Consider the following 22,889-nt stretch of genomic DNA (forward strand, 5'->3'; position numbering starts at 1 on the left):
CGACAGACCTCATATGGCCTGTGCCAGCTCCTGGAGTGGGCACCAGCAGATACTGCTCTATGACATTCTCAACGTAATTTGTATCTCCCTACAGCTCTGTGTCAGGTCATGGATTACAGGGTTTTTATATGTAGGTCACTGGTTCCATTCAGATATAAATAGTAAACCAAGAAAGTCATTGCTGGGGGGCTGGTACTTCTGTCCAGTTCCCAACAAATGTCCAGATTGCAACTGTAACTAACAGGCCCTGCAAGCAGTCTCCACAGAGGCAGCCCAGAACTGAACTCCCCTTTCACGTGGATGGTGAGGTAAGCTTGCTTGCAACTATCTCCAATATATTACTTTCCTTCCAGCGCCACCAGTCCTGCTCCCTCACTGAGTTCCAGACTAAACCAAAATGGCACTGACACCACGACAAACATACCAACCATGACAGCTGCTGACTGTTGTGTAGGCTCAAAGGGGCATTTCCCCCGGCCACTTTCCTGATGCTCCACACTGCTGAAATTGGCCATATTCTGCAAGGAAAACAGATAAAGTTAAGCCATACCACTTAGGTTTGGGCAGCACTGATGAGTGAGGAGGGCATGAAGGGGCACATATTGCTCGACCCCATGGGCAGAGAGGGGTGCCAGCAGTAAAGAGGCTGGGTGGACGTGCCCCTGCCGGCAAAAAGCCCCTCTGTTGCTAGACCCTTATGCCTGAATTTTTTTTGTCATCTAGGCAAGGTGCCGATGATGATACTGACAGAGAGACTAAGATCGCAGACAGAAGAACACCTGAATTTTTTCAGGCATAAGGGTCTGGCGACAGAGGGGCTTTTTGCTTGAAGGGGCACACCACATGGCCTCTTTACTGCCAGCACACAGCTCTGCTGAGACCAAGCTCTCGTGTGGCTTGGCTAATGAGCCCTGGGACCATGCTAATGAGCAGCCATTTGCAATTTCAAGGCTGGTCATTAGCATGGATCTGCCAGGAAAGCTGTGCCGTGCAGACCCAGCCTAAGTGTTTTATTTTAATAAAATGAAAAACATGAATTCATACATTGCCTTTTTCCAATTGTCTGGGCTCTCCCCCAAGCACCACATCTCTTTATGGGTATGGGACTGGGGAAGAGGCAGGGTGGGGGTACAGAAGAGGTAAGGCTTGGGGCAGAAGCAAGGGAGTTGTACCAGCTCCTCCCCTAATCTAGGGTGGCACGGGAGGAGTCACATGGGGAGGTGTCACATGGCTGGTGCCTGTCCTGTGTCCCTTGTGAGCAGTCACCCCTGGGTTGTGGTGGGAGTAACAGACACCATCTCTCCTATTGCTATCTGGGGTGGGACACATTGATAAACTGGATTTGGTGAACTCAGTAGTGGAAGCCTCACAATTTATCCCCAAGACAGCAGTTACTTTCTACTGCGGTACTCTGTTACCAAGGCTGTTACCACTCACTGGTGGCCCCAACCCTTCTCTGGATTCTTGCCTTACCAACACCCCACTCATGATGGAGATCTAATATATGAGGGGAATGTTCCGTGGTAACAGTGCTGCCTGGGACCTCTGGAGACCATGTTCAGTTTCTAGTTCTGATGCAGATTCCTGGTGTGACCTAGGGCAACTCACTTCTTCTGCAAAATGGAGACACTACTGCGTCAGCTCACCATGAGGCTGAGAGTGAATACTATATAGACTCTGAAGGCTCTAACTAAGATGATGGAGCCAGAGAAAAGCCTCTCATTAGCCTGCACTTCAGATTCATCCTTCTTGATCACTGCCCATTTCCCTAAGCAGGCAGCACTGGACTCTGCCTGGCTTCCTCAGGCAGGTGAGGCAGCCCATTCAACCCCCCTCCTCCCGTTCCTATACACAAACATGCACAGAATAGGTGCTGAGACTTACAATGAGGCCGCAATGTGGATCAAAAGCAAAGGTCCCACAGGCAAAGAGGTGGCCTTCATGAGCAAATTCCAGAATGCGGATGTAATTGTGACATTCTGCCTGCAGGGAAACAGCCAACAGCCATGACACAGGAACTGTGAAAAGGCTCATACAGACATTAATATCCAGGTATGGACCCCGCCCTTCCCCTCGCATAAGCAGTAATTGCAGGGAAGGAACCCAAAGTCATGTCAGTGGGTGAGGGAACTATGCAATTCCCAGCAGTACCTGACAACATGCTGGGAACTCTGTGCTAGGTACATTATGCACATGAGTATGCACAGTCACAAAGAAGAGCTTTAGGAGAACCTTCACCATGAAGAATGAACCACGAAATCACAGCAATCCTGGGCTGGAAACAATTCTGAGAAGTTCGGACATTCTCTCCCCTGCACTGAGGAAGAAGCAAGTTAACCTACAACATCACTGACAAGTGATTGACCAACCTGCTCTTAAAAACCTCCAGTGAAGGAGATTCCACAACGCAGACTCAGAATCAGTGGTCAGACGGGGCCATCATGGCCATGTAGTCTGACCTTTTGTATGTTACAAGCCACAGAACCAATCTGTCCATTCTGTAATAGATCCCTCACCTCTACCAAAATGACTGAAGTCCTTTAATTGTACTTTAAAGACTTCAGGTTAAAGTATGCACCTCCCTTGGAAGCCTGTTCTAGAGCTTAAACACCTTTTTAGTTAGAAAGCTTTGCCTAATACAGTAGATCCCCATTTATCTAAACCTCCATTAGTAACTGTTCCTCTGTAACAGCAACGAAGGGTCCTGTGGCACCTTATAGACTAACAGAAAACTTTTGAGCATGAGCTTTCGTGAGCACAGACTCACTTCATCAGATGCTAGTCTTAGAAATCTGCAGTGCCAGGTATAAATAAGCCAGAACAAGGGTGGGGATAACAAGGTTGCTGGCTGAATTAGCGGTACCACTGCTGTGGCTCTGTGTGGCAGGCAGGAGTTTAGACAGCTTGCAGTCCTTTTAAATCTCCCAAGCTGTCTAAACTCCTGCCTGCCACACAGAGCCACAGCAGTGGTACCGCTAACTCAGCCAGCAACCTTGTTATCCCCACCCTTGTTCTGGCTTATTTATACCTGGCCCTGCAGATTTCCAAGATCAGCATCTGATGAAGTGAGTCTGTGCTCACAAAAGCTCATGCTCAAAACTTTTCTGTTAGTCTATAAGGTGCCACAGGACCCTTCGTTGCTGTTACAGACCCAGACTAACACGGCTACCCCTCCGATACTTGTTCCTCTGTATTTACTGACTCAAGGCCCACACATTTTCCTGATTATTCTATCTGGCCCTGTGTAATATTATGGGGGGCTCTGGGCACAGCTGAGGGAAGCAATCCTGGGTATATTACTTAAAATCAGGCCATTTACAGCCCAGGCTGTGATCGTCTTCTCACTGAGGCCAATCAGACCAGCCACAAAAATACCTCTGCCAGCCCCAATGGCCAGCCAGAAGCCACATAAGCAAACCCACAGATTCTCCAGCTGCTCCTAATGCCCAGACCAGCCTTTAACATAAGAACAGCCACACAGAGTCAGACCAATGTTCTATCTAGGCCAATATTCCAACAGAGGTCAATGCCAGATGCTTCAGAGGAAACAAACAGAACATACATTCATTAAGTGATCCAGCCTGTCACTTACCACCCACTGTAGCAATGAGAGTAACTCCGTCATCATAGAAAATCTGCATGTTAGGGAATATGTACAGGTAACATCTAAAATGCAAGATTTTTCATGTAATTTGAAAACCACTGGTCTATAAGCATCTATAGAAGATGTAACTCCTCTTCTCTCCTCCTTGGGTTACTCAGGAGCAGGCAGCACTCAGTTGTGTGTCGGTGCGCCTGAGAGGTTCAATATTAAAGGAGATCCTGAGTGTGCCAGTGGTGATATTGGATAGTTGGGAATCCCCTTTCCACCCCTGATTTCAAAAGCTCTGTAAAATGGCAGTGCCTCTACCTGGCTGACCCCTGTACACATTTAATGGTGTGTCTTTGGAAACCTCCAGGAAACTTATTTCAGTTACAATCTGGATTTAACTCTCAAACAGCATAAATAGTGTATGTCTAACAGATGACATAAGAATCAACACACACCTTTACTTAAGAACTTAAGGAGACAGGGTTACGGACTAAACATGAATGAAACCAACTAACAATACACAGAAATAAATGAAACATAACTGACATGTACATGAGCTTTCGTGAGCACAGACTCACTTCATCAGATGCTGGATCTGATGAAGTGAGTCTGTGCTCACGAAAGCTCATGCTCAAAACTTTTCTGTTAGTCTATAAGGTGCCACAGGACCCTTCGTTGCTGTTACAGATCCAGACTAACACGGCTACCCCTCCAATACTTGATATGTACACTGCTCTCAGTTCTCCGACTCAAGAGTGTACACTCTTTAATTATCAGAATTCCAGTTACTTGCTTGCAGTGGCATGCATTTGTTGTTCTCTGGCTTGTGGACAGCTTGGTCAGGGTTCTGTGTGTCAGTCCAGGCACAGAAACCGACTGAACAGGGCCTCTGATTTGGAGCTGGCCTTTGCAGGACTCTAGCACACCCAACTCAAGTTCCTTTCCTGCAGGGTCTCTCATCAGCAGGCTGCAGCTCCCCAAAGCAGTTTCTGTCTGGGAGAAAGCTTCACCCTTGCCTGGAAGCAGTCTGTTCCATCAGCACTCTCTGTCTAACCACAGGAGACCAAGCCTTTTTCAGCCTTGCCAAAAAGCCCCCATTCTCCCTCCCAAAGCCTCATGGGAGTTGTAGTCTCTAGAGCCAGATTGCCACACACAGGAATCCCTAACAGGCTCCCACACAGAGAGGGGCCTACAAGGAGATTTCTGATGACAGACTGCTACCTGCTAAAACTAATAGACAAACACAGAACAATATGCAGTCAATGGCTGCAAGCTTATGCTAAACAAATTAAGATTAAAATAATATAATTTTCAACAGGGAGAATAATCAGCCATGGGAACAACTTACTGGGGACATTGGATTGTCTATCACTATAGTCTGACTTGTTTCTCTCTAAAAACAGTAGCTTTCAAACTTAGGCTAATGAGCCAGTATTGGGTGGCTTTGGATGTGCCCTTTATCCAAACAAAAAATTAGCCTACACTTCAGGAGGATCTAAGCTCCTCCAGGTTGAAACTAGCAGGGTTCAGGCCATGGGGGTGGGTATGTTGTCTTTTTTTGTTGCAGTGGGTGGGAAGTGCAGATTCAGAAAGGGCAAAACAATTTCGCTGAGAACTGTGGCTTTAATGTTGTTGTTCTCCAACAAACAGCAGCTTTGTTCGGGGCTCTGCATTGCCCACAAAGGAGCCTATGTTCATGATTTTGAAGGAAAATTCTGGCCAGGCAGCAGCTTCCCACAGCTCCTACACTGACTAGGCAGGGAGCAAGGATTCAAAAGGACACAGTTTGGACCAAAGGCACAAGGAAGGACTCAGAAGAAAGGAGGAGCAGGAGAGCCAGTCCTAGCTCCCATAGGTATTGAGTGGCTGCAATAGGATGGGGTTTCTGGGCACAACTAGAGAAATCAATCCAGGGCATCTGTGTTTAAAATCCAGGCCACTTAGAGCCCCAGGCTGGGATTTCCTTCTCACTAAGACAAATCCAGCCACCTTTCACAGCACTTCTGCCAGCCCCTCTGGCCAGCCAGAAGTCACCAAGCAAACCCACAGACTTCTCAGCTGCTGTACTAGCCCAGATCAGCAGATAGGAATAAGGGAATTTCGAAGTTGGCAGGGTCCTTTTGAAAAGGACCCCTGTCTGGACAAGCCGCATGAGACAGAAAAGTGGCAATTTCAAAGTGCCGCGGCTGGTAGTATGCTAATGAGGCGCTGAATATGGCCCTTGCGTTGCTGGCGGCATTACAGACGAGGTTCACCGTGCCCAGGGATGGGCAAGCAGAGACTGGATAGTCACCTCTGGTCTTAAACTCTGTCAATCATTTAGCTTGACCTCAGGTATACCACAGGCCATAGAATTTGTCCCAGTCAGTTTTTTTACAGAACCAATAACATTTGTAAACAAAGGCCTTGTTTTAAGGTTGCCAAATTTTTGGGGCGGGTGTACCTTGTCTACACTTACCTTTACCGTTTGTCTGCTTCTGTCAACATACCTGCCCTGGTGTCTTCCGCATGGTAAAGTTGACAGGGGCTGCTCTCCTGTCAATGCCAGCTACTTTTCTCTTTTTGCTAGAGTATTGATGACAATGGGAGCATGCTCAGATATCAATTTATTATGTCTTCAATGACAGGATAAATCACTGCTCGGTGGATCAATTCCTGCTGAGTCAGTCCCTGGCACAGTGAAGACATACCCTAAGACACTTCCAGAAAGGTATTTCGTTGTGATGTGAAGACTTCAAGAGATGGAAAAAATCAATCATGGACCTGGGGAGTTTGTTCCAATGGTTAATCACCATCACAGTCAAACACTAGTGCCTCATTTGTGATTTGAATGTGCCTGGTTTCAGCTCCAAATGCTGTTTCTTGTTCTGCCTGTCCCCACAAGACTAGAGAGCCTTCACTGTAATAAGTTTTCACTCAATCTTCTTTCTGATAAACTAAATGGTCTCTCACTAGAATAAAGCATCTGGCTCAACTCTTAAGAACATAAGAGCATAAGAATGGCCATACTGGGTCAGACCAAAGGTCCATCCAGCCCAGCATCCCATCTGCCAACGGTGGCCAATGCCAGGTGCCCCAGAGAAGGAGAACAGAAGACAATGATCAAGTGATTTATCTCCTGCCATCCATCTCCTGCCCTTGTTCTGAAGGCTAGGGGCATCATACTTTATCCCTGGCTAATAGCCATTTATGGACCTAACCTGCAAAAATTTATCAAGCTCTTTTTTAAACCCTAATAGAGTCCTGGCCTTCACAGCCTCCTCGGGCAAGGAGTTCCACAGGTTGACTGTGCGCTGTGTGAAGAAAAATTTCCTTTTATTAGTTTTGAACCTACTACCCATCAATTTCATTTGGTGTCCCCTAGTTCTTGTATTATGGGAAAAGGTAAATAATTTTTCTATATTCACTTTCTCCACACCATTCATGATTTTATATACCTCTATCATATCGCCCCTCAATCGCCTCTTTTCCAAACTGAAAAGTCCCAGTCTCTCTAGCCTCTCCCCATATGGGACCCGGTCCAAGCCCCTAATCATCTTAGTCGCCCTTTTCTGAACCTTTTCTAATGCCAATATATCTTTTTTGAGGTGAGGAGACCACATCTGCACGCAGTACTCAAGATGTGGGCGTACCATAGTTTTATATAGGGGAAGTATGATATCTTTTGTCTTATTATCGATCCCTTTTTTAATAATTCCTAACATCCTATTTGCCTTACTAACTGCCGCTGCACACTGCGTGGATGTCTTCAGAGAACTATCCACTATAACTCCAAGATCCCTTTCCTGATCTGTCGTAGCTAAATTTGACCCCATCATGTAGTACATGTAATTTGGGTTATTTTTTCCAACATGCATTACCTTACACTTACCCACATTAAATTTCATTTGCCATTTTGCTGCCCAATCACTCAGTTTGCTGAGATCGTTTTGTAGTTCTTCACAATCTGTTTTGGTTTTGACTGTCCTGAACAACTTGGTGTCATCTGCAAACTTGGCCACCTCACTGCTTACCTCATTTTCTAGATCATTGATGAACAAGTTGAACAGGATCGGTCCCAGGACTGACCCCTGGGGAACACCACTAGTTACCCTCCTCCATTGTGAAAATTTACCATTTATTCCCACCCTTTGTTTTCTGTCTTTTAACCAATTCCCGATCCATGAAAGGATCTTTCCTCCTATCCCATGACCACCTAATTTACATAAAAGCCTTTGGTGTGGGACCGTGTCAAAGGCTTTCTGGAAATCTAGGTATATTATGTCCACTGGGTGCCCCTTGTCCGCAGGTTTATTAACCCCTTCAAAGAATTCTAATAGATTAGTTAGACATGACTTCCCTCTGCAGAAACCATGCTGACTTTTGCCCAACAATTCGTGCTCTTCTACGTGCCTTGCAATTTTATTCTTTACTAGTGTTTCTACTAATTTGCCTGGTACTGATGTTAAACTTATCGGTCTATAATTGCCAGGGTCTCCTCTAGAGCCTTTTTTAAATATTGGCGTTATATTGGCCGTCTTCCAGTCATTTGGTACCAAAGTGGATTTAAAGGATAGGTTACAAACCACTGTTAATAACTCCGCAATTTCACATTTGAGTTCTTTCAGAACCCTTGGGTGAATACCGTCTGGTCCTGGAGACTTGTTACTATTCAGCTTATCAATTAACTCCAAAACCTCCTCTAATGTCACTTCAATCTGAGTGAGTTCCTCAGATTTGTCACCTAAAAAGGCTGGCTCAGATTTAGGAACCTCTGTAACATCCTCAGCCGTGAAGACTGAAGCAAAGAAATCATTTAATCGCTCCGCAATGGCACTGTCTTCCTTGATCGCTCCTTTTATATCTTTATCGTCCAAGGGCCCCACTGCTTTTTTAGCAGGCTTCCTGCTTCTAATGTATTTAAAAAACATTTTTAATTTTATTTATTTATAATGTATTTAAAAAACATTTTAATTTTTTTGATTCTTCAAATAAGCTTTGTGAATCCTTTCTGCATCACTCCCAATTTTTCAAAACCCATGAAATTCCAGAACTGGATGCAAGGGGCTAGTATCGGGCACACCAATGCTGTACACAGAAATAAAATCATCTCCTCACTACTTCTTGTTCAGACATCCTGGATAACTGTAGCATGTAAGAACTTTATACATAAAAGCTTAGGGCTGATGAAGCACACACCCCACCGCCCATGTCTAATGAGCCAGGAACAAACCTCAGGAAAAAACTACCTAACAAGATAAGCGGTGGCATTGTAGCACAGCAATTTGTAGATAGATAAAGGAAGGGCACAAAACATGCAACGATCTTGTATGATGAGATGTGGTAAACACATAAGCAGGGTTAAAGAACAAGAACCAATAATAGATCAATAACTGACAGCGAAGGAAATACTGTAAATGGTAATGAGTGTACAATGAGGAACGGTATAATGAGGCAGAAAAACTGTATATGACCGACACAGAAACCAACGCAATTTGGACCTCACCGATGGGCCACGGTGCCAGTGCCTCGGAAGACTAGAGAACTCCAACTCATCCACAGCTGACCGTGGTTCACAACTTGCCACTTTCCTATCATGCTTTTGCTTTTTAGTTAAGGGTTTGTTGCTAAAGCCGGTCATGGCAATAAACTGCTTCCGGTTAACCTATCTTTCAGTATGTTTTGTACTCAGAGAGCCCAGTGTTGAACGTGAGATAACTTTTGACTACAACAATAACATTCTCCCTTTTGGCCGGAGCATTGCACAGGTAGCTCATGTTCAACCCCTTGTCTGCTATGACACCCAATTTTTTTCAAGTCATGGCTTCCAAGGATACAGTTGTGCCATTCTGTATGTATGACATATTCTTTGGGCTAGAATCACAAGAGGGACCTAGGCATCACAATGCTGAGTGCTGCAATGCCTAACTTTTAGATGTCCTTCCACCCACTGGACTTCACAACCCCCAGTTACATACTTAGGCTCCAAGCAAAACAAACTATACACTCAGCAGGATGGTGCCTCAGCTGGCCAGGGGTGAAATGCCAACAACAGTGCCTAAGCTCTGCACCTCAACAACAGATAAGGTGCGTTGCTCCACTCAGGATTCCCAAAGATGAACCCTCTTCTTCAGCTAGACACCTCAGCCAGGTCAGACTCTTTCTGTGGAAAGTCAAACAGGTGGTAGAGCTCTGCCTCACCCCCCATGCTTAAAAGCCCAATAGTTGGAGCATTCGCCTGGGATTTGGGAGAACCAGATTCAAACATCTGTCTCCTTCAGCACAGGACTTGAACCCAGGACTCTCATCAAAGAGTCTTAACTACTGGGCTGGACAGCATTGTTCCCTGTAAGCTGTGCTCTTGTGCAGCCACTCAGGAAAAATTCAGATACTGCCCAGATGATTAGCAGAATGCTAATAGCTAGGTTTGGTATTTCTATTGGTAGTGAGCATTCACATATGCCTTGATGCACTTAAAAATATTTATTCCACATGTGGATGGAAAAGATTACAGGGATCATTGCTGTAGAGTCACTCTCATTCTCTCAGGGTATGTTATACTGCAATCAAACATCTGCAACTAGCCTGTGCCAGCTGACTCTGGGCTGGGTTGGGTTACAAGGCTGTTTCACTTTTGTGCAGATGTCTGGTCTCCTCTAGGATTCTCAGATGTGGGAGGACCACACAGCTTAGGCTCCAGCCCAAGCCGAGAAGTCTACATAGTAATGAAACAGCCTCACAAGCCTGAGTGAGCTTCAATAGGCCAGTCAGAATGGGGGAGGGCCATTGTTTTGTTTTTTGCACTGTGAACATACCATACATAGACCACTAAATACTTAAGTATTTCTAACAAATCAGGACCACTTCAACAGGAGACAGAACCACCCTTCATGGGGGAAGGAGAGAAAAGCAAGAAAAACCACCACCACCACCGCCACCCCTGGCATATTATACCCACCATACATGAGCATACCTACCAGATCAGGCCTCAGAGGTGAGCTAGATGGGGGCATACCTTCTCTGTGACTTCCACAGGGCTTTGGTGTGAAGGAAGCACAGTGCAGCTTGGAAGCATAAGGACATAAGTAAGAGCTGCTGGGACTTTACTGATGGAGATTCAGGTGGCTAGGGACCTGTCAAGACAGGTCATCGCTGCACACTATTTTTATGGATATCAGTGGTATCTAAACGTTGGCCTTAAACACTGAAGCAGGTTACTTACCCCACCATGCCCTGAGTTCTTTGAAATGTTTTGTCCTTATAGGCATTCTATTGTATTGAGTGTGAGCACTCAACTGGAGACCATAAATTGGTGTCTGAAGACCTGCAGCTGCACAACATCTTGTGCCTCTAAACATAGGTATACACAGAGGTGCCATTACTCTGTTTCGCAATCAGGAGGGAACTGAGCCTCTAAGAGAAACGTGGGAGGGAAGTGGAGGACCCATAGCTACAAAACATCTTAAAAAGAATTCATTGTTGTAAGGTAAATAACCTCTCTTCTTTCTTCAAGTATCCATCCTTATGGCTGCCCCGACACGGGAGACTCCCAGTCAGTAACAAAATGAATAGGTGGGTGCTAGGGAGGCAAGGCCAAGACAGCTCAGAGTAGAATCCTAGAGCTGGAAGGTACTTCAGGAGGTCATTGAGTCCAGCCCCCTGCCTAAAGCAGGATCAACCCTAACTAAATCATCCCAGCCAGGCCTTGTCAAGCTCAGTCACCAAAAATAACAACATCTCGGAAACAGGTAAATTGGCATAATGCTGGACAAAAGTACAGATGGAAGACCAAAGTTGCAGTCCTGTGAATTTCTGTTATAGGAACATCCTTCAGTGGAAGTTTTAGATATGGAGTGTGAGCTCCAGTGGAGTGTGCTGTCCCTCGGAGGGGGATGCCTCCCTGCAGATTCATAGCTGGTTAAAATGTACTCTGCAACTCATTTCATGAGTTTCAGTGGAATAGGTTGATCCTTCATCCCCTCCACAAATGACAAATGGCCTTGAAGAGGCATGGAAGGGCTTAATCTATCAAGGTAGAAAGTAAGGTCCTTTCCAACATTATGTACAGTGATCTCCTCATTGGACACTAGGTATCTGCCATATGTAGAGCAGCTTGTAGGGAGATGTCGGATACATAGTGGCCCAATGAAATAAGTGCTTGAAACAGCTCATTCTGGGCCTGTGGTAGGTGCTTAAATCAAAGTTAACTTTGAATATGTCTCGAAGTCCCATTTCACCAGTATAGCCTGATAGTTTGCCACACAGAGCTGTTCTGCTGAGGAGTAATTTTTCCTGTGTAGGAGACCTAAACATTTTGGCTGTATCCAGACAACAGGGTTTTGTCGGCACAATGGCCGTTTTGCGGAAAAAACCTGTGGAGTGTCCAGTTTCGCAAGACAGTCTGTCAGCAGTAAGTCAACAGAATGCAGTACTTTTGTAGACAGCTGTACTCCACTCACCACAAGGAATAATGCCTCTGTCAACAGAGATCAGTCAACAGAAAACCAGTCTGGACATTCCAGGGGGGTCCTCTGTTGACAGACAGAGCTTCCAGGACACTGGGCAGCCCTATCTGCCGTGCTTCTGGTTGGCCATTTTGCCAATAGTGTGGCTGGGCAGTCCAGCGGCTCTCTGTCGACTCAATGGATCACTCAATCCACCTTGCGGTCTGGATGTGATCTGGTGACAGAAGTGTTGCTGGAAGATATCTTCCGACAAAAACTTCTGTTGACACATCTCTGTAATCGGCATAGCTTGAGAGTCTACCACAAGGTGAGGATCTGGAATGGGCCCATCTTTTCCTTTCATTGCCCATGCCCACCAGCAGGAACTGGCAATGAGGAAACAAATGTTCCATTCCCTTGGCCAGAACATAGTTTTATCTGCCTCCTGAAGGACAAGCTGAATAGACGTAAGTGTTTACCAGACTATGGCCATGTCTACACGTGCCCCAAACTTCGAAATGGCCACGCAAATGGCCATTTCGAAGTTTACTAATGAAGCGCTGAAATGCATATTCAGCGCTTCATTAGCATGCGGGCGGCAGCAGCACTTCGAAATTGATGCGGATTGCCGCCACGCATCTCGTCCAGACGGGGCTCCTTTTCGAAAGGACCCCGCCTACTTCGAAGTCCCCTTACTCCCATGAGCTGATGGGAATAAGGGGACTTCGAAGTAGGCGGGGTCCTTTCGAAAAGGAGCCCCATCTGGACGAGACGCGCGGCGGCAATCCGTGGCAATTTCGAAGTGCCGCTGCCACCCGCATGCTAATGAAGCACTGAATATGCATTTCAGCGCTTCATTAGTAAACTTGGAAATGGCCATTTGCGTGGCCATTTCGAAGTTTGGGGCACGTGTAGACGTAGCCTATATGAGGAAGTAATAACAGAGCATCATTTATGGTACCAGAATTTTTTTTTCCTGAAGTGGTGATATTTAAAATGTTCAAGCAGCACTGAGACTTCTGGACCTGCTCCAGCAGGATATGAAGAGACTCTGTCAGGCATTTTGTATGATGGTGGAAGCTTGAAAGTCATTGGACTAAGGTAGTGGTGGAAGCATTACTGCCTCATTTATGTCTGAAAATGGAGCAAGGTTCCCCTGATTTAGTAGTACTACTGCTCCTATGTGTCTTCTGGTGCTGAGGATGCATAAGTTACTGGAGGACAATCCTGAGTACCAAAGGCTAGTCAGTGTGTATGAATGATGCGGTACCCAGTGGGCACTAGGTTTCTTTCTGTTTAGAAACATATAAAATTGTTAACTGAGGTGACCAGGGATAGCAGCAAGGCCACTGAGGTTATGAGGAAAGAATCCAAAAAGACACTCACAACTCCTGGCTCTAGGACACTTGGTATTGTCCAAAAAAAGAATAGTGGGTATGGTGGTGAGTCCCAAAGATAAGCCTTGTACCAACACCTCAGAGTATGAAGAATCATTCCCTGGGCTGAAGAGGAAGCCTGAGACATAGGTCCAAATGGGCTTCAATCTGTCTTAGTGGTACCAGGGAAGAGGCCTGTTAGAGAATGGTAGCTAGAGAATATCTTGTTCGTTCAGTATAAACAGGTCTACCAAAGGACAGACATCTGGAGGGTGTAGAGAACTATGGTGTCCAGATGACTGACTTGCTAATAGGGCCTGGCAATGCCAAGATAGTGAGCTCAGCATTCTTGAAGTATGTGGAGGAACTCTTCTAACCTTGGAGCCCTGGCGTCATGGAGCTGATGGTATTAAAGCACGTAGAAATCCATCCTGGTGCCCTGGCATGCAAGTCAGTTTGTACAAGATAAACAGTCCTGCTATTTAACACCTTCCTTAGTCACTAATTGACTGGAAAGGAGTTTTATTATCCTGCTTCTTTCCAATGCTACACAGCCCTTGCCCCATGGAGCACAGGACCTAGATCAGCACAGTTCAGAAAGGGTGGCAAGGAATTTGCTCATAGGCTCTATCTGGGCTTAATCAAGAGTGAGAGGAGATTGTCTGGCTTCTAGAAAAAGGGCAGGCAACTGGGAAAGCAGAGAAGGCACAAAAGCAGGCTGAAGTAGACAGGTAGGAGTGAGAGGAGAGATACAGGCTCAGACTGCATTACACAAAGCTTGGCTGGGTGCACAATAAACAAAGCCAGTGAAGGGGTTTACGGAGAGAAGGGATGTGTCCAGAACATCTGGAGAGGAAGAGATCTCTGTTGCTATGATAAACCCTATGAAGTGACATTAGAGGAGGTTTTGGAGTTAATTGATAAGCTGAATAGTAACAAGTCTCCAGGACCGGACGGCATTCACCCAAGGGTTCTGAAAGAACTCAAATGTGAAATTGCGGAGTTATTAACAGTGGTTTGTAACCTATCCTTTAAATCCACTTTGGTACCAAATGACTGGAAGACGGCCAATATAACGCCAATATTTAAAAAAGGCTCTAGAGGAGACCCTGGCAATTATAGACCGATAAGTTTAACATCAGTACCAGGCAAATTAGTAGAAACACTAGTAAAGAATAAAATTGCAAGGCACGTAGAAGAGCACGAATTGTTGGGCAAAAGTCAGCATGGTTTCTGCAGAGGGAAGTCGTGTCTAACTAATCTATTAGAATTCTTTGAAGGGGTTAATAAACCTGCAGACAAGGGGCACCCAGTGGACATAATATACCTAGATTTCCAGAAAGCCTTTGACACGGTCCCACACCAAAGGCTTTTATGTAAATTAGGTGGTCATGGGATAGGAGGAAAGATCCTTTCATGGATCGGGAATTGGTTAAAAGACAGAAAACAAAGGGTGGGAATAAATGGTAAATTTTCACAATGGAGGAGGGTAACTAGTGGTGTTCCCCAGGGGTCAGTCCTGGGACCGATCCTGTTCAACTTGTTCATCAATGATCTAGAAAATGAGGTAAGCAGTGAGGTGGCCAAGTTTGCAGATGACACCAAGTTGTTCAGGACAGTCAAAACCAAAACAGATTGTGAAGAACTACAAAACGATCTCAGCAAACTGAGTGATTGGGCAGCAAAATGGCAAATGAAATTTAATGTGGGTAAGTGTAAGGTAATGCATGTTGGAAAAAATAACCCAAATTACACGTACTACATGATGGGGTCAAATTTAGCTACGACAGATCAGGAAAGGGATCTTGGAGTTATAGTGGATAGTTCTCTGAAGACATCCACGCAGTGTGCAGCGGCAGTTAGTAAGGCAAATAGGATGTTAGGAATTATTAAAAAAGGGATCGATAATAAGACAAAAGATATCATACTTCCCCTATATAAAACTATGGTACGCCCACATCTTGAGTACTGCGTGCAGATGTGGTCTCCTCACCTCAAAAAAGATATATTGGCATTAGAAAAGGTTCAGAAAAGGGCGACTAAGATGATTAGGGGCTTGGAACGGGTCCCATATGGGGAGAGGCTAGAGAGACTGGGACTTTTCAGTTTGGAAAAGAGGCGATTGAGGGGCGATATGATAAAGGTATATAAAATCATGAATGGTGTGGAGAAAGTGAATATAGAAAAATTATTTACCTTTTCCCATAATACAAGAACTAGGGGACACCAAATGAAATTGATGGGTAGTAGGTTCAAAACTAATAAAAGGAAATTTTTCTTCACACAGCGCACAGTCAACCTGTGGAACTCCTTGCCCGAGGAGGCTGTGAAGGCCAGGACTCTATTAGGGTTTAAAAAAGAGCTTGATAAATTTTTGCAGGTTAGGTCCATAAATGGCTATTAGCCAGGGATAAAGTATGGTGCCCCTAGCCTTCAGAACAAGGGCAAGAGATGGATGGCAGGAGATAAATCACTTGATCATTGTCTTCTGTTCTCCTTCTCTGGGGCACCTGGCATTGGCCACCGTCGGCAGATGGGATGCTGGGCTGGATGGACCTTTGGTCTGACCCAGTATGGCCATTCTTATGTTCTTATAAAGAGTGGGTCCCCTCATCCAGTGCTCTACAGAGTATCAAGGACAAAACTCTGCTCTAGAAAAATTCCCATTTCACCATCACAAATAGATAACAAATGCCCAAGAGATCATTAGGATCAACTAGTCTGGCCTCCTGTGTAACCCAGACCACAGAATCTGCCCCAGAGTAACATCTAGAGCAGAGTTGTTAGAAAAACACCCTGTCTTGGTTCAAATTGTCAAGGATGGAGAACCCACCATGACTTTTGGTAATTATTCCAATGCCTAATTACCTTGAGTTCAAATTATACACCTTATTTCCAGTCTGAATCTGTCTGGCTTTAATCAACTGGATCATGTCATAACTTTCTCTGTTAAATTGAATATCACTTTATTAAATATGTATTAGCCAAATAGATACTTAAAGACTTTGATCAAGTCACCCTTTAGCCTTCACTTTTTTAAGATAATAAATTGAGTTCCATCAGCCTTTCACAAATAATGCATGCTCCCAAACTGTGGGCAACAACCCAAACATGGTCACATAATCTGGAGACAGAGTTGAGGTGATCTCTACTGTGTGGAATATGTGTGCAAGGCCAGGCTGCATGGAGGATTATATTTTGCTCTACAATATGGCATCCTCAATCCATATGCAATCCTGGAAAGAAATAATTAAAATGGGTTCATTCCAGCAAAAAGTTTGGGAATCCCCACTTTAATCATTCATAGAATCATAGAATCCTAGGGCTGGAAGGGATCTCAGCCCCCTTCAAGCAGGATCAACCCCATCTAAATCACCCCAGCAAGGACCTTGTGAAGCCAGGACTTAAAAACCTCGAGGGATGGAGAATCCACCACCTCTCTAGGCAACACATTCCAATGCTTCACCACCCTCCTGGTGAAGTAGTTTTATCTAATAGCCAACCTACACCTCTCCTTCTGTAACTTCAGACCATTGGTCCTTGTTCTGCCATCTGACACCACTAAGAACAGTTTCTCCCCATCCTCTTTAGAGCTACCCTTCAGGAAGCTGAAGGCTGCTATTAAATAACCCCTCAGTCTTCTCTTCCGTAAACTTAATAAGCCCAAATCCCTCTGCCTCTCCTCATAGGTCATAGTAAGAGAGAGACAGCTGTGTTGGTCTATATACTATCAAAACAAAAAAGCAGTCCAGTAGCACTTTAAAGACTAACAAAAAAATTGATTAGTTGGTGAGCTTTTGTGGGACAGACCCACTTCTTCAGACCATAGCCATATCAGAACAGACTCAATACTTAATGCACAGAGAACCAAAAATAGTTATCAAGATTGACAAACCAGAAAAATTGCAATCAAGGTGGGCAAATCAGAAGAGAAGAGGGGCGGTAGGAGGCGGGGAAGTCAAGAGTCTGATAAAACAAAGTATGTAAAAGAGTCCTTATAAGGGGCTAGGTAATTGGCAATTAACCACGTGTTAATGTGTCGAATTTGAATATGAGAGAGAGCTCGGAACTCTCTCTTTGTAGGTGATTCTTAAAGTTCCTTTTCAGTAAAGCACAGACTTTCAGGTCATTAACAGGATGACCCACTCCATTAAAGAGATAGCTGACAGGCTTGTGAGTTAAGAGCCTTTTGATGTCTGTTTTGTGTCTATTAATTCTTTGTTGAAGCGTGTTTACCGTTTGTCCTATATACAAAGTATGTGGGCATTGTTGGCACATGATGGCATATATGTTAGCAGAGGAACATGAGAATATGCCTGAGATTCTGTGAATAACCTGGTTAGGTCCAGTGATGGTACCTCCAGAATAGATATGTGGACAAAGCTGGCAATGGGGCTTGTTGCAAGGAAAAGTTCCAGGATGGTATTATTGTGGTATAGCCTGTGGTTGCTGGTGAGAATCCTCATAAGTTTGCGGGGTTATCTGTAGGAGAGAACAGGCCTGTCACCTAGGCCCTTCTGGAGTGTGGCATCCTGATTAAGGATGGGTTGTAGGTCTTTAATGATGCATTGCAGTGGTTTGAGTTGGGGGCTGTAGGTAATGACCAGTAGTTTTCTGTTTTTGGTTTTTTTGGGCCTATCTTTAAGTAGCTGGTTTTTGAGTATTCGTCTCGCCCTGTCAATTTGTTTTTTTATTTCTCCTGGTGGGTAATTCAGGTTTATGAATATTTGGTAGAGATCTTGTAATTTTTGGTTTCTGTCAATAAGATCAGGGCACATGTGATTGTACCTAAGGGCTTGACTATAAACAATGGATCTTGTGTGTGTAGGATGGAAGCTAGGAATGCATAGGTAAGTATAGCAGTCAGTGGGTTTCCAGTAGAGCGTGGTACTGCTCAGACCATCCTTGATTTGTACTGTAGTGTCCAGGAAACGTCTCTCCCACCTGGAGTGGTTGAGGCATAAGTTGATGGTGGGGTGCAGATTGTTAAAGTCTCTGTGGAATTCTTCTAGAGTCTCTATACCACGGGTCTAAATCATAAAGATGTCATTAATGTATCATAAGTAAAGGAAAGGTAATGGGGACGAGAGCTGAGGAATCATTGTTCCAGGTCAGCCAAATATATTAGCATATTGTGGGGCCATGCGGGTGCCCATAGCAGTTCCACTAATCTGGAGGTATCAGTTGTTTCCAAATTGGAAGTAACTGTGGGTGAGAACAAAGTTACAAAGGACAGACACCAGATTGTCTTTGGTGACAGCAGGAATGATATTCCCGATCGCATGTAATCCATCTTCATGTGCAATATTAATGCAGAGCCTCTAGATCCATGCTGGCAAGGATGTTGTTGTCAGGAACTTTTCCGATGTTTTGTAATTTCCTCAGGAAGTCAGAGGTTCCTCGGAGATAGGTGGGAGAGTTGGTGGCATAGGGTTTGAGGAGGGAGTCTACATAACTGGATAGTCCAGTGGTAAGGGTGCCAGTACCTGAAAATGATAGGGTGTCCGGGGTTTCCACATTTGTGGATTTTGGGAAGTAAATAGAATAATCCAGATTGGGGCTGAGATGGTGTGTCTGAGTAAATAAGGTCCTGAGTAGCAGCAGGGAGTTCCTTAAGTAGTAGTTGTAATTTCTTTTGGAATTCTGAAGTGGGATCAGAGGAGAGAGGTCTGTAAAATGTGGTGTTGGAGAGTTGTCTGGCTGCCACCTGTTCATATTCTGACTTATTCATGACATCTGATTTATTCATGACAACAGCACCCCCTTTGTCAGATGGTTTGATTATAATGTCTGGATTATTTTTGAGACTCTTGACAGCATAGCGTTCAGCATAGTTGGGATTGTCTCTCATTTAGTACTGTTTGCATATAATGTCTGTCTGAGCACAGTTGCGGAAGCATTGCATGTAGAAATCCAGACTTGCACCACGACCCTCTGTGGGAGTCCACAGAGAGCTGCTGTTCTTTTGGTGTTGGTGGTGGGGGGTGGTCAAGAGACTCAGACTGATGTTTATAGGTGTGTTGGAAGAATTCCTTTAGACAGAGATGGCGAAAGAAGGCTTCAAGGTCACCAAAGGATTATATTAAGTTCATGGAAAAAGTGGGGCAGAAAGACAGACCCTGGGATAAGAGAGACTCTTCTGCTGGGCTGAGTTTGCAGCTGGAAAGGTTAACAATATTGTTCGTTGAGACTTGGGGTTATTGTAGTATCCTGAGGTATGAAATAATTTAGGTAATTTATTGTTCCTTCCTTTTTGTAGGAAGTGGAAGTACATTTTATAGATTTCTTGTCTAGTATACGTAAAGTCTCGTTCTGTGGGATCTTGTGCGGATGCCTGATTATTGATGAGAGTTTCAAGTTCAGAGAGTTCACTCGTAATCATCTTTTGTTTATTGTAAAGGATTTTCATCAAATGGTTCCTCAGTTTCTTGGAGAGAGTGTGGCACGGATTCTAGCTGTAGTTGGTGTAGTATGTTGATTGTAATGGGTTTTTCACTGTCAGTCCCTTGGGTACAATGTCCATTTTCTTGCATTTGGAGAGAAAGATGATGTCTGTCTGGATCTGCGTGAGTTGATGGCTAGGAGTCTCTCACAGGCTGGAGGGAGGTAGGGGAGGCACAGGGACCGCCATGGCTGGAAGCCATCAGGGCACAGAGCCCTGGCCAGCAGCACCAGCTATGGGGACCCCATCTCCTGAAGAGGCTGGAAGCCAGGGAGCTGATCAGCTCAAGCCTCCCTCCTTCCCAACCTCAGACTCAGGCCCACACCTTACCTGAGCTGGGCACTGCTCCTCAGGTATGCAGTTCTCTGCCCTGCAGCTGAAATGGTTCTCCATGTAATTGATTGGTTTAACTGCCTGATAACTGTTAATCCAATTAAGAAGTTGAGAACCACTTCAGGAGTGTGAATGGTTTCTTAATAGCCACCTGTGGAGCTGCCCAGCCCAGCCCAGCCCAGCCCAGCCTTTTGAAATGTAATTGTGACCCATGTTTGGGTCCTGACCCATATGTTGGGAAACCCTGGCCTAGGCCGATCAGGGGGCTCTTACCCTATGTCTTACTAGCTAAGGGACATGAGCCCAAACCTAAGCAAGGGCAAGTATCCTGAAATAACAACAAGAAGTCTGTTAGTCTATAAGGTGCCACACAATTTCTTGCTGTTCTCGAAGATACAGACTAACACGGCTACCTCTTTGATACTTGTATCCTGAAATAGCTACTCTACATCTTTGAAACACATCCATTATTCAGAAATAAATAATAAATATTTTACAAAATAACAGGCATGCTACTTCAGCATCCCTGTATTCCTCGTTGCAGGAAGAGTAAGAGATTCTTTGATATAGCGCATTATTTTGACGTTCGGTGCTTCTGAAATAGCCTGTTTCAAAAAACACTCAAAATATTTCAAGTTTAGGGTGCTGTGCAAATGTAAGCTAAAGTGCCACAGGACTGATTATTTTTGAAGTTTCAGAATAACACAGCTACCCCTAAGACTTTTTAGGTCCATCAATAACTATAGCCAAGATTATCAAAAACAAAAAGCAGTCAAGTAGCACTTTAAAGACTAGCAAAATAGTTTATTAGGTGAGCTTTCGTGGGACAGACCCACTTCTTCAGACCATAGCCGGACCAAAACAGACTCAATATTTAAGGCACAGAGAACCAAAAACAGTAAGCAAGGAGGACAAATCAGAAAAAAAAAAAATGATAAAGGTGAGCAAATCAGAGAGTAAAGGGGTGGGGGGAAGGTCAAGAATTAGATTAAGCCAAGTATGCAAATGAGCCCCTATAGTGACTCAGAAAATTCCCATCATGGTTCAAACCACGTGTTAATGTGCCAAATTTGAATACAGAAGACAGCTCGGCTGTTTCCCTTTGAATAGTGGTGCAAAAATTTTTCTTCAGTAACACACAAACTCTTAAGTCATTAACAGAATGGCCCACTCCATTAAAATGTCGACTAACTGGTGGATCTGGAGTGTTTTGATGTCTGTTTTGTGCCCATAATCCTTTGTCTAAGGGGGTTAGAAGACTGTCCAATGTACAAAGCAGCTGGGCCTTGTTAGCACATGATGGCATATATGATGTTAGTTGAGGAACATGAGAATGTGCCCGTGATTCTGTGAATAATATAATATAGCCAAGATGGTTACAGATGCAACCCCATACTCTGAATAACCCTAAACTTCTGAATGCCAGAAGCTGGAACTGGAGGACAGGGGATGGATCATTTGATAATTGCCCTATTCTGCTCACTCCTTCTAAAAACTATCTGTTAATGACCATTCTCAGAGACAATCTACAAGACTAGATCCAGTGTAGATATTTTTATGTTCTTACACATTTACATTTCACTGTACTAAAACACATTCTTTGCTTGCATGCAGCTTATTTAGAAAGCCAGATCTCTCTGAATCAGTCACCTCTCATCCTTATTTACCGCTCCCCTACATTTTGTGTCATCTACAAATTTTATGAGATCATTGTGTTTTCTTCCAGGTCACTGATACACACATTAAATAAAAATGAGCCAAGAACTGATCCCTGTGAGACTGTCATGTAATTTGTGGGTCACAAGGCCCTGCTTCCCATCTGCAGGCAGATGTGACTGTCATTCAGCAGGGAGAACAGAAGGTTTATTAGTCAACAGGAACACAGCATAGTACAGACATGTCAGCGCAGAAACCAGAAGCAGCCAGTACACTCCATCTTGGGGAGCGGGGGCCCCAGGGGTACCCCTGGCCCTTCTTTGTCCCCCTGGCCAGATGAGATTGACTTCCTTCCAAATGCCCAGTTCCTGTTCAAACCAGCCAGGCCCCTTCTCCCTCCTTTGTCCTGTTTCCTGGAGAATAAAGGTGTTACCTGGTGGCAAAAGTCAGGAACTTCCATTGTCTATGTGTGAGATGTCACCACACTGAAACTCCTGTTACCACTATACACTGATGCTGTGCCTAGGGAAACTTAGAGAAATTGAGGCATCCACTTTGGTTTTCTATGGGGCATCAGGAAACACATGCAACCTAACCAGGGAATAAAATCCCCACACACCCCCACTTTGCCACAGACCACACTGGAAATATACCTGCTTGACAAGGATTCCTTATTGATAATAATCTAAAAGATTTACCTGGAATTGCTCAGGTCCTTCAGGGCAGAGGTCTGGGGGTAAGGGAAGCAGGGGTCTGGACTGGGGGTGCAATGGGGAAGCAGGAGTCAGGAGGTATGGTTGAAGTTGGAAGCAGGGGTCAGCAGCATTGTTTCCCATGGTTACTGTCCTGGGGTGTGGCAGAAGATGATGGAGGATGCAGCAGCAGTTGCTACCGATGACTCCCATGTGACTAGGAGGGGCAAAGGCTGGGGCTCCAGGAGAATGGGAGGGCCTCAGAAGAACAGGGGTCGCCCAGGAGATGGCAGCACATTTGTTTGCTGGCCCCTGGTGGCCATTCTGGAGTATAACTGTCCCAGCTACCAGACTCCTCCCTTTCCATGGATTGCA

General features: G+C 44.8%; 1 protein-coding gene across 2 annotated transcripts in view; it reads right to left on the reverse strand.

Moving 5' to 3' along the window:
* SEMA4F (ssemaphorin 4F) overlaps positions 1-22,889 on the reverse strand; it is a 127,983-nt gene that overhangs the window by 77,749 nt on the left and 27,345 nt on the right. For both annotated transcript variants that reach the window (XM_074992108.1, XM_074992107.1), the window contains exons 4-5: positions 1,885-1,979; positions 425-518 (exon numbers count right to left, since the gene is read on the reverse strand). In XM_074992108.1, coding sequence (XP_074848209.1) covers positions 425-518; positions 1,885-1,979 — 189 coding nt within the window. The remainder of the gene's footprint in view (positions 1-424; positions 519-1,884; positions 1,980-22,889) is intronic.

Source organism: Carettochelys insculpta, chromosome 4 (assembly GCF_033958435.1).
Source record: "Carettochelys insculpta isolate YL-2023 chromosome 4, ASM3395843v1, whole genome shotgun sequence".
NCBI lineage: Eukaryota > Metazoa > Chordata > Testudines > Carettochelyidae > Carettochelys > Carettochelys insculpta.